This window comes from Microplitis demolitor, chromosome 5 (assembly GCF_026212275.2).
Source record: "Microplitis demolitor isolate Queensland-Clemson2020A chromosome 5, iyMicDemo2.1a, whole genome shotgun sequence".
NCBI classification, from domain to species: domain Eukaryota; kingdom Metazoa; phylum Arthropoda; class Insecta; order Hymenoptera; family Braconidae; genus Microplitis; species Microplitis demolitor.
Window position 1 is genome coordinate 16,536,344 of NC_068549.1, and position 20,501 is coordinate 16,556,844.

The 20,501-nt window shown below is 29.6% G+C and overlaps 1 protein-coding gene across 1 annotated transcript in view; it reads left to right on the forward strand.

The window, feature by feature from the left end:
• LOC103577582 (sex determination protein fruitless) overlaps positions 1-20,501 on the forward strand; it is an 88,584-nt gene that overhangs the window by 49,922 nt on the left and 18,161 nt on the right. Inside the window, exon 7 of the mRNA XM_008558282.3 lies at positions 905-1,124. Within this exon, the coding sequence (XP_008556504.1) occupies positions 905-1,124 (220 nt within the window). The remainder of the gene's footprint in view (positions 1-904; positions 1,125-20,501) is intronic.

Sequence of the window (20,501 nt, forward strand, 5' to 3'; positions counted from 1 at the left end):
AAATAATGTCTTATATTTTCCGGATACCTTCTAAAAATATGATGTTTCATATTGCCTTAGGTTTCTTTATATCATTTAACTGTGGAAAATATTTTTCGTTGGGGTAAAGACTTTTTCGTAATAACTCACAGTTATAAAAGTAGGTCAAAAGGGGTAGAATAAAAGTGCCTGGTTACGCTTATAAATTAATCGATTGAACACTTAATTCACTCCGATATTTTAAGATACAGGTAAAAATTTAATTTTTTTTCTTTTTAACATTATAATTGATCGAAAACAAATTATACATATTTTTTTTTATATTTAATAGTTACATTAAAGTTAAATAGCTTTTTTTATAAATTCTCAAACTTTAAAAACTATCCTGTTTGTGAGTGATTATTAAAATCATTGAACATTAATTGTACAGACTTTTTGTAAGTCAAGTTGTTTATATAGTAAATAAACCAGATGAAAATAATAAGAAACAATTCTTGATCGTGCAGTCTGTGGAGTTTCTAAAATAAATTATAAATGTAAATAAAGTTTTTGATAGTTTATAAAAACCACTGAATGAATTATTGTATCCTTTATTTCTTTGAATCTTTAAATATTTCAAATCATGAATCTGAACAATTATAATAATTATATATAATAAAATTCTTTAATGACTTAAGCTATTCAGCAATATTATTTCGGTTATATTTTTAAAATAAAAATAAATTGTATTAATTACAAATTGAGTCATGAACAGAAAAAACTGATGTTTTAAAAATGTCAAAGATTGCGACTTGGACATGAAAAATGATCTGATTGTCAAGTCCATTTTTGTGTGAAAACTGGTATAAGTTATGTACTGTACTCACCTAAATTCACTGGTTAATTTATTGAATAAAATACGACATATTTTTGATACTTGTCATAGGTACACTTGGGAGAAGGAATTGCAGTTTGTGAAGAGCAATTAAAGGCAGTGAAGTGGAGCGACTATAGAAAATTAACACGAGGACTAGCAGCGATACTTTTTAGCCCTACTGAACTTGCTACATGTTCTGTCACTGGGCAAAGATGGAGTCGAGCGGGAACAGCGACTGAAAGACCAGTTAAACCTGCACTTGATCGAGCAAAAGTTCAAGCTATTATATGTACGTACTTTTTTTTTATATATTTAATGTGAAACTATTAGGGGGGGGGGGCAAAACGGGGTACTTAAAGAAATACCAAGTTTTCGAGGACTAAAATACATTTAATCTTTTTTTTTTAATGATATTCAAAGTAAATAGAAAAAATTTTCAGTTGCTGTTAAAAAAAAAAAATATTTCATATTTGTGGGCAAAATGGGGTACCCCATAAAAAAGATAAAAAACAAAATTTCTAGATTTTAAATGAATTTGATTGTTAAACTTTTTTGCAAGTAATATACATGAAGACAAATTATATTTTGCATTATTATTAGATACAAAAGAAGAAAAACAAGTTTTTGATAGTTTTTACCATAAAACAAAAGTTACTAATATTTTTCAATTTACAATTGATTTTTGAAAAAGTTTAGCAAAAAAAATTCTGAAGATCGCTCAATTATGTTTACAAAAGTGATTTTAGAATGTTTAAAGACCATTTAAAATATAAAATTTTGTTTTAATAACATTTCGGGGGTACCCCGTTTTGCCAACCCTACCCCCTTTTGCCCCCCCCCCCCTCTTTCCCCTATATCAACTGATTTTTATTTGCAAAAAAATATTTTCAAATTTGTCAATCTGTCAACCTTTCAATACAGAAGTCAATTTTTAGCGAATAGATGTTATTAAAATCAGTCGAATCTTCATTCAGTTTTAAAAATCCATTTAGTAAGTCATAATTGTATACTACAGATATAAATTATGCTTGATTTAGCGATATTGTTTGTTATTTTTCAGTTTCGTGCTACACTGCACTAAATGACATATTTTTCATTTTAGTCTATGTATTGACTCTTAAGTCAACCACCAAAACTTAGGGTATATGCCTATTTGCCATAATGTTTGTAGTTTCGTCCTAAGTACGTTAACGGACTCGTCCGTAAGGCTATGTTAACGCACTCTTGCCTTAGAATACATCTCTTACTAGTACGCGCCGGCGTAAAACAGTGTTGTGGGCTTCAGCCAGACACTATACTAGCAAAGGGAGGCGGATACTGTCCAAACTACTTGCAACAAAATGTTAAGTGAGCTGTTGTACACCGTAAAAGTATTGAAATAACACAAAATATGCCGATTTTCCACTATTACAAGAGTTTGAAAAATTTTTAAACTCTTAGTTAGACCTTTCTATCATCATAGTCCTGCTTACGGTATTATACAAAATTATTTATATGTATTAGAAAATATTTATTTTTTTAAATTAGCTTGATTTTATGTTTTTTTTGATCAATTTTGTACACTTTAATTGCAAGGTTCGGATAGATATCTAGTATTAAAGGATAAAAACACGTACAGAAAATTTAATCCGCCGTGTAGCTGAACACGTGGAAAAAATTTAATTATAGATCTTTAAGGTTTAAGCACTTGGAACTTTCATAAATGTTGTGAGTCCTGATTCCACACAATTACACATTTTTAGTAGATTTCATCAACGATAATTATAAAATGATATTTTTTCCTTTCAAATTAAGAATTAAAAAATAATTTTCGAAATCGAAAAAGCTATGATTGCAATGTTCCATGAACTTTATTAATTATTTTTGATTAGAGGTGTGCGAAAATTCAAAATTTTAAATTAACTGTTGCCCTTGTAGGAAAAAATTATTTACGACGAGACTTGCCTAAGAGTTAAACAATCTCCGACTACCGAGCCTTGATTTGCTAGTCTCGGATTATGAGTCAATTTTCTATCAAATTTATTCGAGTTCGCTAATAATTTTATTTTTATTTGAATTCAAATAAAAATAAGCAGTAAATATCATGATTTTATGTTATATTAAAATTTCACGTATCTTATAATTGTACGATAGCTAAATAACATATAGTACTTTAAAACCTCCGGCTTCGATAAATAGCCTCACAACCTAGTGGATAAGAGACGCCTAACAGCCATGAAGGACCAGGTTCGAGACCCAGCAAATGCAAAAAAAAATTATTTTCATTGATTTACTCAATTTCTTTATGTTCAAAATTACCTTTATATATCACCATCACGTACACGATTACCGATAAATTTTTTTTTTCTTTTTTTTTAATTTACTTTTAACAAGTAAGTAAGAATAATAGGAGCTTTATTATTCAGCAACAATCTTGGTACAATACTGGCACTCGATATTGGGCCAATACTTAGATGTAGTCTCTGTACAATCCTGGTACTCGATATTGGACCACGAGAGAGTGTCGGGCTTGGCATGAAGTTATCATCCCGATACTGAAATAAGCTTGGGCCAGGCTTGAACTTTTAGCTTGGCCCAGATTTAGTAAGTATTGGGCCCAGCCTCAACCAAGCCTGGGCTTGCCGTCATTTCTTATAATGGTGATTTTCGCAATTAGTCGATTATCAACATTTACAATTATTTTCATAAATATGAAATTTATAAATTTGATAAAACATAAGGTAAAAGAACTAGTATCCGATCAGGGAACTAGTACTCGATCACTCCATGTACTGGTGTATCTACACGGAGAAAAAATGTAATAAATTTTACTAAAAAATGTGAGAATAATTACTAAATTTAGATAGTAATCTTGAAACGCTTATGAAAAATTCATAAACAGATAAGTATATTTTACAACTCGTTTAGTATTTTCTTATATACTGGTTATGGAAAATCTACTATATTGTATATTAATTCTTAGTTGTATTTAGTAAATTTTACTACCCTGTTTAGTAAATTTTACTATATTAGAATAGAAATAAATAAAATTAAATTTTTAATAGCTTCTAACTTTTTATTATTGCTATCATTTTGACTATTATTGTTATTTATGTCATCTATATTGGTGTTGGTTTCAATTTTTATTTTTTAAAAATCATTTGTTTTAACAGAGATTCGAACCCTGATCTCCCGCGCGGAGTTCTTTTCTATGTCTGACGGCCTGATGTCTCCTTTGAACAAAGGTTTCTGAACTTGTAATACATATTTGTATATGCTATCCCCACTAACTTTTAATTTTATCCATACATAGTAGAATTTAATCTATAGATAATATAATCGTGTTAGCAAAAAATACATTACGTATAATAATTTTTTAATATTTCTTTATGTAATAATTACTAATCAGTAAATTTTACTAAATGTTTTGTAATAATTAAAATACAGAATGTATTTATTCATATCTGTTAGTAAATTTTACTAAAATATTGTAATTTTTACTATGTTTTTTTCTCCGTGTATATTTAGTAAAATTTAGTAAATATAAATATACAAATACATGAGTCATCGGGTACTAGTTCTTTAATCGGGTACGGAATCTATTACCTTAAAGTTACGTGAAAAATTTATAAACTTACGTTCATATAATTTGCACACCCTAGGCGAGAAAGCGCTGAGAGTGCTTTACGATCGATCTATTTTTTTGACTCATTCACTCACATTAAATTATCTTTCCACTCTTTTGATTACAATAAAATGGATCAAATTGTATACTAACACAAAGACAATCTATTAAAGAATAATTTCGACCCAATATTAAGTCGATTGATTATTCCATTAATTAAAAATAAATTATTTTAATCTCAGTGACACGAGTTATCAATCCTGTCTAAAACTTAGTAAACCAAATAACTCTCGATAGATAGAATTAATTAATCGTGCTAACCTGCTTTTTTATTATCTTTGTATTATTGATCACAAAACCCTATTGAAAATCACTATCTAAATCCTTTTAATTTAATTGTAATTAATAAAAAACGTAAAACTGATTTTTCACGAAAAATTTAGCTGCCATTTTTATTTTTACTATTGTTATTATTACAAAATTTAATTTTTTTAATTTTTTCTCTTCATAAATTATTGGCAGCAGCACTAGCGTAATAGTTGAGTAAAAAAAAAATAATAATAAAATAAACTGGAAATAAGAAATAAAATTAATAATTTAAAAGTTGAATAAAAAATTTATAATTAAAAGAAAAGAATAAAAGTAATGATTAAAAATAAAATGAGCGATTGAGGTGTGCACTTTTGGATTTTCCAACATTTTTTTAATTTTTTCTTATTAAGCGTCAAATATCAATGTATTTTAACTAGCCGAATCATTTTTTTTATTACAATTACGGTTTTCATGAAATAAATATCTTGACATATGATGATGATGATGATGTATATGATAATGATAATGTAGATGTATTAACTAATTAAATTATAAGTACACGGGTTCCGAGCGGCCGAGATTGGTATATACAGGCATGAGGGTATATCGGGTACTACCATTACAAAGGGCGTTATTGAGTTCACTCTAATTTTCGAAATTGGAGTACTTAACGAATGTCGACATTTAATCGTTTCAGGAAGCATTCAAGGTAGTTGTCCTGCTATAATATTCGAAAAGTTATGAGCTATATGCGCGGTAAAAGTAGGTTAGCTGATAATCAAAATGAGACATTGTTTTTGTCTGATACTGTACCCGTGAGAAGTTTACCTATACACTACTCATCTATACGTACACACAAATACTTTAAAACATTTTCATAAAAAATTGAATAAAGACCATTTTTAACGATTTTCTCGGATATTTTATATACCTATTAGCGCTCTGATCCGAGGTCAAAATTCATCCAAATCCTTTTTTTGATTACTTACATCCACTTCTGCCTGAATGCATTTATTTAATTGAACATAATTGTGAATAGAAATTTAAAAAACGCTTGTTTATTGATTATTTTTTATTCTTAAATTTTCGAACTTTAATACAAAACGTAACTTGTTTTATTATTAATTTTCTGTTAGTTTTTCAAAAGTTTCTGACTAGTTTTTTCTATTCGAAACACAAACCTGACTGGAAACGCATACTTCTCATTGCTTGCAATGTTAGTAATCCAAACGTTGATTACAATATCTCGAATTAGAGATAGTCAATCGATTTCAAATTTTAATGGTAATCGTATGTTAATACCCTTAATAAGTATTCAAAATTTTAGAATTTTCTGACACTATACTCATCACTCGACAACTATCTTAATATATTTCACGGTCGATGTCTCAATTTCAAATATTAGTTTTTGGTTTTCAAATTTAATTTGACGACAAGTAATTATAGAAATAAAAAATTTTTAATATACTATGTTTTCAAAACGGACTTTAAAGCATAAAATAATTTCTCTGAGCCTCATGAAGATTTAAAACCGCATACATGTAAGATTTAAAACGAAAAACGAGTAGCACGAGCAACAGATAATTGATCCATTGATATTTCAACTAATAATTTTATTGCACTGCAAATGATAGGAAACGGTATGCAAGTTTTCTCATTGATAACTCCTCTCTGCACTTCTTACAGTTGTCTTGCATGCGCCCCACGTTTTTCGTTTTAAATCATACAAGTATTTTCATAGCAATATTCAAAATTCACTATCATATATATTTGAAAGATTATCTGTGAGAAGTTTGGAATCTGTATGTGGTTTTAGATCTTCATGAGGCTCAGAGAAATTATTTTATCCTTTTTAGTCCGTTTTCAAAACGTAGTATATTAAAAATTTTTCAACTTCACACTGAGAAAATCGAAGATTTTCAAAAAATTCGGGAAATTATTGTTTTAACCTCGACTTTTGTTTGACATTGAGCTTACGCCTGTGTTGCTTGTTGGGTAAGACCTATATGAGTATTTTCTAGTATTATGGTTGGCTTTTTTAAATTAATATTAATGAAATATTTACTTGATTTGTTTTAAGTTATGATTTACATGTTTAGAGTAATTGCATTACTTGAACGAATTAAAATACTGATTACGTAAAAGACGTTATTAATATCCTCTTCAATGAAATATATATTACTTATACTACCTTAAGAATGTACGCGCATGGTGATGAAATTGGATGAAGGTTCAATATTTAACTATTTGTAATTTTAGTTTTCCCTTTTTTTTTTCCCTCGCACCTAAGTGAATGAATAGCACTGTCTTTCTTGCACTTGTACTACAAATAAGAATTTTCAAAAAATGACAATATACACGGAAAAAAATTTCCTGTTGCTGCAACAGGAGGTAGGCATGTTGCAGCAACAGCATTTTCTTGTAGATGCAACAGGAGGCAGTCATGTTGCAGCGACAGGAAAAATCCAGTTGCAGCGACAGGAAAATTCTGCTGTAGAAACAGGATTAATACTGTTGTTGCGACTTAATAGTAAAATATAGTTACACAGTAAAAAATTTTGCGTCATTGCGTCAAAAAACTTAGTGTTGAAAATTTTTGTGTTAAATATTAAACTCTTTTTTGTGTTGATTTAACAGAATAAATATTCAATGTACACATAAAACTATTAAATATTTAACACAAAAATTTTTAACACCAAGTTTTTTGACGCAATGACGCAAAATTTTTTACTGTGTAACTATATTTTACTATTAAGTCGTAACAACCGTATAAATCCTGTTGCTACAACAAGATTTTTTCCTGTTGCTGCAACATGACTGCCTCCTGTTGCAGCTACAGGAAATTTTTTTCCGTGTAGATTGCTGAATTATAGAGTAGATCGAACCTCGGGTTTTATTGCGTTTAGAGTTTTTAGTCTAGTCAAGAAGTGAGTTTTCTGCGAAAAATCGTTAAACCACTCTTAAAAATATGGTGATTGGTGCATTGGATTTAGAATTTCATTCTGAGAAATGCGTATTTTTTTTTTATCCGCCATTAAAAATTCCATTTGTTAAAAACAAAAAACGAAGAGACAAAAAGGGAGTCTCCGTTTTTTAGCTATAACTTCAAAAGTATTAAAGATATCTAAAATTTAAAAAAAGATCCTAAAAGAGGAGAAAATTTTAGTAAAATAAGTCTTGACTCCCCCAGTTGTAGCTCCATTATTTATAATTTTAATTTAACGTTGAAATTTGGGCTGCGCGCGGCCGTTTCGGTGCCTGCGCGTCGTCGCCAAGCAAAGTATGCAACACAAAATAATTTTTTTATAACATAAAATATTAATTTAAAAATCTGAATAAATTATAGTGTCATCTAGACACTTAAAGGAATATAGCCCCGCATAAAAAAAATGTTTAGCTTGATTTTTGTTTAAGTTATTTAATTGTTAATTAACAAATTTGTCTGAGACTTGAGTTTTTATAAAATCTCTTAAAAATGTTTAAAAAATGTGTCTATAAATTTTTTTTCTTTTGGCGGCTCTTGTTATAAAATAATCAACAAGATTCCGTTGTAATAGTTCATAAAAGTTTTTTCATTTGTTTATAATGATTTTTCAAAGTTATCAAAAATTGAAATATCCGGCTAATGTTATAAAAAAAAATTTTTTTCCTAAGTCTTTAATTTTGGTTGTTTTTGTATTCATATATTGCGTTTAATTGCTTGGCTAAAAAATTTTTAACATTCATTGTTTAAAAATTTTTTATAAACAAATAGACAAATTCAATATTTTTGAAAAATTTTTTTTTGTCATTCTGTTGTCTTAGTAAAATAATGATCTTTAAATAAAAAATTTTTTCTTAAAAAAATTTGTTAATTGCTTATAATTGTTTTTTTCATTTATCCACCATTTAAATTATTTATTAAGAAATCATTTTTTTTTAAATCATTATTTACAATTCTCTATATAATTCTGAGAAAAAATTTTTTTTTATTGAAATTTTCATTGATTATTTTATAAAGAATTTGTTATAAACAAATTTCCATTTTCATTATATTTTTTTTCCGTAGCTTAAAAAAATTACAAATACAGCCATGTGCATTAAAGTTATAAAGAAAAATTTTCTCTATTTTTTATTGAAATTTTCATTGATTATTTTATAAAGAATTTGTTATAAACAAATTTCCATTTTCATTATATTTTTCTTCCGTAGCTTTAAAAAATTACAAATACAGCCATGTGCGTTAAAGTTATAGAAAAAATTTTTCTTTATTTTTTATTGAATTTTAAAATACTTTACCGCATCAAATTTGTTAATTGACAATTAAATAACTTAAACAAAAATCAAGCTAAACATTTTTTTTATGCGGGGCTATATTTCTTTAAGTGTCTAGATGACACTATAATTTATTCAGATTTTTAAATTAATATTTTATGTTATAAAAAAATTATTTTGTGTTGCATACTTTGCTTGGCGACGACGCGCAGGCACCGAAACGGCCGCGCGGAGCCCAACTTTCAACGTTAAATTAAAATTATAAATAATGGAGCTACAACTGGGGGAGTCAAGACTTATTTTACTAAAATTTTCTCCTTTTTTAGGATCTTTTTGCACGACTCATGATGCGAAGCATCAGAGAGTGCTTTACGATCAAAAAATTTTTTTCACTTCAGCAACTATTTCTATTATTATACCTTTGTTGATTCACGGAATTACGATATGTTGCACACCATTTTGAAGATAATTTAATGGAGATTAATTCCATACTTTTTAAAAATTTATTTAGTTCAATAAAAACCGAAAAAACATCAAAATAGATTATAAAAAATTCTTGTCCGTCAAGTATGAATTCCGTATACACGATAACTTGCGAGAAAATCCAGTAATTGAATCAAATTTTTAAAAAAAAAATTCTTTGAAAGATTTGTAGATCCCCTATTGAAAATGGCTAAGTAACTCAGTGTCGTTTAATTACAATTAATAGAAGAATAAAAAGGCTGTATAACTACAATAAAAACAATAAACTATACACGGAGAAAAAAAAACAGTAATATTTCCTATGTTGGCATAGTAACTATTCCTATGTGCACTTAGGCATTTTTCCTATGTAAACATAGGGAAATTCCCAATAAAAATATAGGAAAAAGTACTATGTTACATAAGAAGTTTTCCTATAATACATAGGAAAAGTTCCTATGTTAACATAGGAATAATTCCTATGTTACATAGCATTTTTTCCTATGTTACCACAGTAATTTTCCCTTTGTAGAATAGGAAATTTTACTATGTTATCATAGGAAAAAATACTATGTACCATAGGAATTATTCCTATGTTAACATAGGAAAAATTCTTGTGTTACAAAAATCATAAAAGGATGAGATTTGTTTTTCTTATATGTAAAAAAATTTTGGGTGGCCATTTTGCCCCAGTGGTCCATTTGGCCTCAGTGGCCTATTTTGCCTCAGTGATCCATTTTGCCCCTCCCCCGCCCCAAACACTTTACATGTTAAAAAGTTTGGGGGGGCCCATTTTGCCCCCAAATATTTCGAAGAATCTAATATTTTAGGGGGCTTATTCTGCCCCCACTTCCCCTACATGTGAGGAAATAAGTAAATTATGTTTTTTTTTATTTTTCTAGGCATAGGAATTGTTCCTATGTTAACATAGGGAAATTCACTATGTAGCATAGGGAAATTTACTATGCAACATAGGAATAATTCCTATGTTAACATGGTAAATTTCCCTATGTTCGCATAGTAAAAATTCCTATGCGAACATAGGAAATATTACTATATAACATAGGAAAATTACCTGTTTTGTTTTCCCCGTGTACATACATGTATCTATGTAAAATAAATATGGATGGTGATACATCTATACATTATACGTACATTTATTCCACTAGGGGCGCTTGCACATTACCGTCCTAGTACAGCTGTTTTTTTTTTGTGTTATTGCTAATTGGTAAGCCTAAATTTTTTCATTTCAATTTTTTTTTTTATCTGCATATATTTGTTTTTTTTGTTATTAATCACGATATTTTGAAAAAATTCTTTTATAATTTTAAAAAATTACTAATATAATTAAAAAAAGAAAAAAAAAACAACAACAAATTTTAATGATAGAAATTTGTAAATATTTTAAATTTATTCGTACTTCCCGTCAGTTTTTTATTATTATTTTATTATTTCATAATAAATGAGCATCATGAGTCGTGCACATTTGGATTTTCCAAATTTTTTAAATTTCAGATATCTTTAGTACTTTTGAAGTTATAGCTAAAACTGGAGACTTCCTTTTTGTATCTTTGTTTTTTGTTTATAACAAATGGAATTTTTAATGGCGGATAAAAAAAAATACCCATTTCTCAGAATGAAATTCTGAATCCAATGCACCAATCGCCATATTTTTAAGAGTGGTTTAACGATTTTTCGCAGAAAACTCACTTCTCGACTAGACTATTTTGTTTGTAAAAAAAAACTAGGATAAACTTAACAGATACCCATCTTAAAAATAAAAGATAAACGTAACAAAAACTAGAGATACATCGTTCATCCCCTGTTTGTAATTTTCAAATAAAGTACTAAATTCAATTAATTCACTGCCAAACTAAACAGATCGAGTAAATTTGTTTATGAACATTGAAGTCATTGACATATTAACACGTTGAAAATATGAGGAACTCTGAAATTCGGGAAGTTATTTTCGCCACGATTTTAGAAAACCGAGTTTTCATCAGGTGCTGAGGTTTTTAGGTCCTGAGAAGCTATTATGGCTATTTTTAGAATGATGTCAAAATGTGCGTGTGTGTAAACTTTAATAACTGTTAAAGAATTAACCGATTTAGATATTGCGATAATCGAAAAAGTTTGTCAGTCGTCATCCTTCCTGTGACTTGATGAATCTATTCCCAAATCAAATCAGCTTTAGAGCTTTAGAACTCGACAAAACGTGTTGGTTGCCGCAAGAACTATCTCAACCACTTAATTTTTTCGAAGGATATTGTTAGAGAAAAAAACGGTAAAAATCGTTTTTTTTTTAATATCTCTGGAAAGACTATCGATCAGCTTCGAAATTTAATCAGTTTTAAATCGTTTTGAAGTATTTTTGATTTTAAATTGTTGTAGTGCAAGGCAAGACACGTACATAATTTTGAGCTTGGTAAGCACAAAAGTGTATTTACAATGATGTTTTAAAACTCGAATCCGAGCTCCTCAAGCTCGAAAATAGCAGGAAGTTTTGGGGCTGGTCCGCAGCTTCAACGTTTTTCCAGATTTTTTTGTTAATGATAAAAGCCTAAAAATTCAAACGATATTAACAGAAAAAGTATCAATTTAGTGTAATAAAATTTATTCAATATAAAAGTTTTTTTTTAGTTTGACAGTATAACAAATCATCTCACTAAACTTATTCATTTTTTGTATTTTAAACTAAACCAAAATTTTTTCATAGTAGTTTTTATTATAAAGCATGGTTTACAAGGTAAATAATCATCAATTCAAAAGAATCGCAACAATGCAATAAAACAAATATTTAATCAATAGTGAACAAAGCTTCACAATTTAAATGGATACATGATACATTTTTCATTTTTCTTCACTGTGTTTTATTACTTTTCTAAAGTTTCGTTGCTATTATTCTTTTCAATAATTCTTACATCCTGAATTTTCTCAAGTTTCTAAAATATAATTGTATTATTCAACGTTTTTTTTCTTTGAAAGATCAACAATTCAATTCTTTAAATCATAAACATAATGACGTTTTATATTAAATTGATCACGTTCATTCTCGATTTTAATTCATCACAAACAACTGAAATATTTAATAATTTCTTTATGGTTTCAATTTGAATGTCAGTTTTTGTTAAAAATCTTATATATTTTAATACATTTTTATTTTACCCATATCTGTAGGTCATTCCATGTCAAATCGACTGATAGTTGGAATCGAGCCCTTTCGATTTGGATGAGCTTTGGTCTCAAGTTTTCTTTCATCTTATAAGGAAGTTTTACCAATGGAAAAAAATTTTAAAAACTTTTATCAAAAGTTATGTAAAACTCAAAATCTTATCATTTTTCGAATTTTCCAAGCTTATTTTTCGAATATCTTGACAACTACACTGTGAAAAATTTCCAACAAATTTTACTATGGGTGCATTGTAACCCCGGACCATAAGAAAACTGGTACAATATTTACAAGTGTCCCATAGTAAACGGTATGCGCAGACGACACGATTGGGACCTATGCGCATACGTTTACTATGGGACACTTGTAAATTTTGTACCAGTTTTCTTATGGTCCGAGGTTACAATGCACTCATAGTAAAATTTAATGGGAATTTTTCACAGTGTATTAGAGTTACAAGAATCTGCCTTGGTTCATATTTAAGAGGATACTTGAGGTTACAAAAAGAATATATTAGAAAAAAAATTTTGAAAAATTACACAATTTCTAAATGTTCAAATTTGAATCATTCAAAAACTTATTATTTTTTTTGTCTCAAATTTTTTTTGTAGACTACCTTTATCTGTTGTTAAAAGACTCTGAAATTTTCAGAGAGATGTTATTTTTTTTCTTTTTGAAGATATGAATTTTCGAAATTAGAAATTTTAATTTTAATTTTTTTTTTTCGCAATCTCTTAATGAAATAATTAGTCCAAGATTGATTTGTAGAGTTCTTCGAGATGATATAAAAAATGAGAAAATCAAACGTTACTGAAAGAAAACTCTGTTTGGCTATTTTTTATAAACAAAAAACGATTTCAACACCACGTCCGCGTAAATAAACTGCTCTAAATTGAAAGTTATTCATCGGATCAGATCGTCAATACTTTTATTCTGAAGGGGGAGAATCATAGAAATTGTGTACTAAATTTCAAATCAAAATATTAAAAACTTTTCAAGTAATAAATTCTTGAAGTCAAAATGGTAAATTTATAAACATTTGATTATACCGAAACAAATATTAACATTTTTATAAAATTATGCACATATTTTTGTTGGGTAAAATTTTTTTTTTCGAAAAAAAAAATAAATAAATAACACCTTTCTGAAAATTTTAGAGTCTTTCAAGAACAGATAAAGATAGTCTACAAAAAAATTTGAGACAAAAATAAACAATAATAAGTTTTATAATGATTCAATTTTGAACATTTCAAAATTTTTCAATTTTTTTTTGTTAAATATATATTTTTATTTGTAGCCTTAAGGGAACATCCATAAATTACGTCACACATTTTGCAGATTTTTTAGACCCCTTCCTCCTGGTATGTAACAAATCGTCACAAATGACCAGACTCCCGTGCCCCTGAGGGATTTGTTACATAACATAAATATTTTGTCGCAACAGAAAAAGTTTTTGAATGATTTAAATTCAAATTTATTGCACAAAATAATTGCTATATATTTATGCCCGAGTCGAACTATTAGTTTTCTTTTGGTTCTCTCAAGTTCTTAAAATTATTTTTTTGATTCTCCTACATTCTCCTTAGATTTCTTTTGATGTTCTTACATTCTCTTCATGTGTTTTTTTGCTTTTTTAGTTGTCTTTGTTTTCTATTCAATGTTTTTAACTCTCGGCAACAATAATTATGGATGATAATTTGCTTTTGATTCTTCTTCGTTCTTAAAAAATTCACTTAAAAATTGTCATGAATCAAAAACCAATCAATTAAAAATCTGTCAATCGTTTTTAGCCGACGATACCTACCCAAAAAAAAAGTATCCATGTTTATGTTTGCAGATTAGATACTTTACTTGACTTCAATAGAGCATCATTGTGTCAGTACCCTGGTGAATTCGTTTATGCAAAAAAAAAAAATTGAAGCAAACTTGGTATTTAGTACGATTTCCACTTATGTCTTGTATAATTCTAAGAATGTTATCAAATTATATGCAAACGTTTTTCCTGAAAAATCTTATTTAATCGATAAGAAAATCTTTTTAACGTGTTCTGTAGTTATTATTATTTATCTCAATATGCTTTTTATACATGATTTTTTTTTTGTTTAAATTATGAAAATCAAGTTTTAATCGAAATCACGATTTTTAGGCGAGAGTAGAGCATGCCTGCGCGCTTCGCGTTTAAGGCAATGATACTAAAATTTACCATTAATCTAACTTTGACCTTGAATGAATTTTGAAAAATTAAATTATCGAAAAATGAAAAGAGACCTTTTTCGTAGAGCCTTCAATTTCCTACAAAATTTTAAATTAGTCTTTTCGATAAATTGATCTGCTGATAAGTTATAAAATTCCCAAGTTGAAAAAAAAAATTTTCCGTGTTATTTAAATAAGAAATCGAAAATTGCGACGAGACAGTTGGTAATATTAATATTAAGAACTCAAACTTCTACCGTATTTTCTTTCCGTCATCTCGAACAATATTTCCGAGGTGATCTTGAAAAAAGTAGTCGATTTTTTTGAATCAGTCTAATAAACATATATATATTCTTTTTCAAGAATTTTAGTTCACAATATTTCCCAAACGAATCAATCAATTTATATAGTTCTTATAGCAATCAAAATGCTTCATAATAGACATTTATTGATCGTTCTTGGGGTTTATTAATGTAATTTTCTGATATTTTCACCATGGACATGTATTTTTTTTTTTTTGTTTGCTTTTATTACTTCTCGTTCTTCGTGAATGCTGTCATCAGGATATCTCTTTGATGGAAAACAAGTCATAAAAAGTTTAATATGATATTAAAACATTAGTGAAGTATATAAATAATATTTCAACGATATTGGTAAATTCTTTTTTACTTTATTGGTAGCAATACTCGTGATTGACGATGTAATAATTAAAAAAGTATGTTATTAAAGACTTGAAAAGTGGTGGACTAAGCAAGCCAGCGTCGTAGTTTTCCCATATTTTTAAGCCCAAATTTTTTTGAGCTCAAAGCTATAATTGAAGTTATGTTTTTGAGCTCAGAGACCAAAAATGAAATTTCTAAGACATAAACTTGTAAACTTTTTGAACTCAAAATATTATTCTGCTATGTAAAATAATATTACCATCAACGATATAGATTTGAACATTAAATAATTGTGTCGTTCAAACTTTTCGTACATGCTAACTCTTGAAAAAATGATACCAATTCAAGTGATTATGATGACTTATTCGATTTCATTAAGATTTTCATTCAAATCGATTTCAAGACTCCTCTGATTAACGTTACCGCGGGAACCATCTTCATCGGTTGATTCAAAATATCGGTGACAAAAAGTTTAAAAAAAAAAACATTTTATGTCACTTTTCCCGAATAAATCATGATATAATGTACTAAAATGTGTTCATAACCATACTAACTCTTGATCTTTATGGACTCTCTCGATAACTACATATTGTAATGCAATTCGTTTTTTAGATTGTATAACCGGTGGGTCTGGTGGGCTAGCTCTTGTCCAGGCCACGGTTGCTTACAGTTAACTTAATTAATTTAATCTTATGAGCTGGGGGGCTCGCCTGAATCCCTGAAATTTGCGCTTGTTAATTATTAAAGGAAAGGAATGCCTGTTGGTCTATTCAGTGAGAGGTTTGGTTTTGCATTATCAATGAGAAAATATTATATTTCTTTAACCCAATACCCATTTACAATATGAAAATTTCCCCAATAGATGTATGTATATATTCGGTAACTTTTGAACGGATAAACCGATGGCAGTGAAAAGTAAGCAGGAACTAATAAATTATGCACTGATTTGTTGCTAAATAGTTGCTGCAAAACCGATTTTGTTGCTCGAACCGATTTCTACAAATCTTTCAAAGAATTTTAAAAAAAAAAATTTGATTCAATTACTGGATTTTCTCGCAAGTTATCGTGTATACGGGATTCATACTTGACGGACAGGAATTTTTTTTAAACTATTTTGATGTTTTGTCGGTTTTTATTGAACTAGATAAATTTTTGAAAAGTATTGAATTAATCTCCATTAAATTATCTTCAAAGTGGTGTGCAACATATCTTAATTCCGTGAATCAACAAAAGTATAATAATAGAAATAGTTGCCGAAGTGAGGTGAAAAAAATTTTTCGATCGTAAAGCACTCTCTGATGCTTCGCATCATGAGTCGTGCAATAAATGAAAATCAGCTGACTCTAACCACTGGTAACTAATGAGCAATGTCGCTACTACCTTCATACACTATTTTTGGTAACAAGGAACAGCCATTAATTTTGTTACTGCTCAAAAATGGACTCAGAGATACTAAAAGTGCTGGCAACAAAATAGAAACAAAAGATCGGCTGGTCCTAGCGGTAGGTAATTAAAAACTAATAGCCTTGCTATATTAACACGCGGTTTTTATGGACCAGAAGTAGTAGTAGATTTCGTTGCGTCAAATAAATAGACACAGGATTACTTATGACCCAACAACAAAAGAGTTCAGTGATGAAAGAATACCCATTGCCTGGCGACAAGTCGAAAAACTCATTTAAATGCTCATTGGGGGTTACGACTTGAGTAAGAGACCAGTCACAAAAAATAACGATGTCGATCGAAAATGTAATTCGTTTTACCCCATTTCAACTTTTGATATGAAATATCTATATAAATAAAATGATAGAGGTCTACAGTTGTGCGCGCATCACGGAAAAATTACTGGATAGATTTCAATTCCGTTTTATAAGTTTTATTTCTTAGGCACTTGGCCCTTATCTAAAAAAAATTACTGCGATATCTTTATTTAATACAAAGTTTTTAAAAGTTTAAGAAGCAAAAATTTTTATAAATACTACGTGTTCAGTGATGTGTGTTTTCTTGCCGCAGAGAAGTGAGGCACGCGGTGTAACACGCATGCGCAGGAGAGACGAAGTCTTTTCTAGCTCTGCCTCATGATAAAGTTAGGGCCGACTGTTATGGGGTTAGTCGGAATAATAACAATTGACTCTATCCTGTGGTTTTATCACTCACAACTATTTTTTTTAAACAGAAAAGTGCCACAGAATAAGAATATTTACTGATATTCTAATGGTAAATTCTAGGATATTGATATAAACAATCAAAACGAAATGTAGAGTCATCTACACGCAGAGAAATTTTTAGTAAAAATTACCCAAAAAGTTTGATACTGTGAGGACATGTGATAAATATTTAAATTTCTCCCATGCACATAGTAAAATATTCTACTCGATAGCATGTTAATGAAGCGCAATTTCTACCAACAACATAGTAAAAATTTTGTTAATGGCTAGGTGTCCTTAGTACCAAACTTTATGGGTAATTTTTACTCAAAAATTCTTTGAGAGTAATATTACAAAATGCCTAGCGAAGCGGGCGGGTAACAACTTGTAGTTCTATAATTTGAATAATTTTAGACTTATGTGAAGAGAAAAATCATTTACATTAGACAAATTATTACAGAAATTTAATGGCGCTTGATACTTATTCTGATAAAATATGAGTTTACTTCAAATAACAAATATTGTTGATAGGTTAAAATATTTCTAAAGAAGCAAATGATATATTTGTTAAATTTAATAAATATTTATTTAGATTTCATAAATTATTCAGTTTTCAAGTATTAAATTTACTTAATCCATATTCAGTTACAATTTTTTATTATTATTATTTATGTATTGCTTTAAGGAGGCATACATTTCCATAGCAAGGGGGTCATATTTACAAATAATGGAATAAGATAAGAGAAAAAATAAAAATAAAGTAAAGTGAAAACATATCGTGGAATGGCTTTTATAGATTTTTCTGCTAAACCGGCCAGAAGTGGCAGAGTAAAAAAATAATTATTCGTTTAAGATGAAAGCTCTCAGGCGGCAGGCATGTAGTAAGATATACTGGTAAATTGCTTTAATTTGTTTAACTTCAAATTGGTTTACTATATCTCGAACAGTATAAGGTGCAGTGAAGGCAGAGTTTAAATGTAGCTGGCGATACTGACTAAAGAGAGGACATTTGAGAATCAGATGATCAACCGAGTCGACTTCGTTATATTTGCAGATAGGACACTTTTCCAAGATGTTGAAATCATATCGGCATCCGTTAACCTTGATAAAAAAGTAAAAACTGCTGGCAAGTCTTAGCTGTTTAAGCATTTTTGAACCTTTAGGTTGATTCTTTTCGAAAGGCCACTGCATCTTACGTGGGTGTCATCGATTAGATAAGGCGTTTGTAGGTAGTGTGCGTTCATTGCGAGAAGGATTTCCTCCTGCTGCATTTTATTTTTATAGCGACACAGAAACTCTTCCCTACATGGCAGCCAGTTAGATAGATCCAACTTTTCTAGCCGAGGAATGATTTCGAGATAGGTAACCTTGACGATGAGTAGAAAATTGCAAAGCCAGTTGTTTTTAGAACTTGCAGGTTGTATTAGGTTAAGCATTCGTTTTAGGCAAATTTTCAGCAGTCGTGCGTCATCCATAGCTAAAATTTTTGTGATCCAATCCCATGTGGCCTTTATGACGAAGTACGCTAGACGCGATCTGCCCAGTTCAACTCTTAGAAGTGCTCCAGCAGTGGTCTTTGGGAGACCAAACATCTGTTTAATGCAGTTACACTGTATCTTCTCAATTAAGTCTAGGTAGGTAATTGCCCATATGGGTGAGGCTTATAATAGAGTAGCGCTGACGATACTATCAAACAGTTTCATGATATATTCCGTTGAGTCGATCTTGTTTGTGAAAATAATTGCATTGACCATATTTAAAGCTGCACAAGCTTTGTTGATTGCGTTTGTTGCAGTGGTACGGCTGAAACCACTGGAAGTAGCTGTAAGTCCCAAATAGTCATAGCTGTCTGTAACTCCCACGCAGCCATTAGCCTTGAAAACGTCTTCGATGTCAGATATAAATAATATAAACAACAGGGGGCTCAGGAGTTTACCCTGGAGAACCCCTTCCGAAACAATAAAGTTGCTTGAACAATCGCCATTACATTTAACTGAAAAGGACACACTGCAAGACATTTCCCTGAGTAATCTCACTAGTTTGGCGCTGACACCCATATTGAGTAGCTTCATCCAAAGAAGCTTATAGTTAATGGAATCAAATGCTCTTTTAAAGTAAACGAATAAGACGTACAACTTGGCTTGACGCTGCCCCAAACGGATATTTATAGCCGAAAGTATACTAAATAAGTTATCATTGCAACCTCTCCTTTCCCAAAAGCCCGCTTGAGTTTCAAGGATCACCTTAGGGAACTTGGCCCATTTCTCAAGTCGTTTGTTCAGCATGTAAGTGAAGAGCTTTGCTATGTGATTAATCAGCAATGTCCCGATAATTTGAGAGATCACATTTGTTTCCCTTTTTTTGCAGCATTGTGACCAATGAGAAAAATTAGTTGCGTGGTACGGATTAGGATTCCAACACTTTGTTGAAGAGACATAAAATATAGTATTTCCAATTGCTAGGTAGAGCTTTATAAAATTAATTTTTAATGTGGTCGGAACCTGAGGCTTTGTTAGATTTGCAGTTTTTAATAGCTAGTCCTAGTTCATTCATTGTGAATTGCATATCTAATAAGGGGTTTAATACACCATAAAAAGTAGTATCATTCAGTTCATTCGGGGGTGTTTCTTATAAAAAGAATTCCAGGTTTCCAAGTTGATAGGGTTGGATTTATATCTGCATTTTTTTTACTTCGGCCTAAAACTCAATGGAGTTTTTTACGTTTGCCAATCGGTCAAGGATTTTTGCCTGATGCTGACATTTCTTGTCCTTGAGAAGGGCTTTGTAGCTTTTTTGGCGTTGACATACATTACTTTCCCGGGACCTAGAAAATTAGCTTCTTTAAAGAGCTTAAATAGGACCC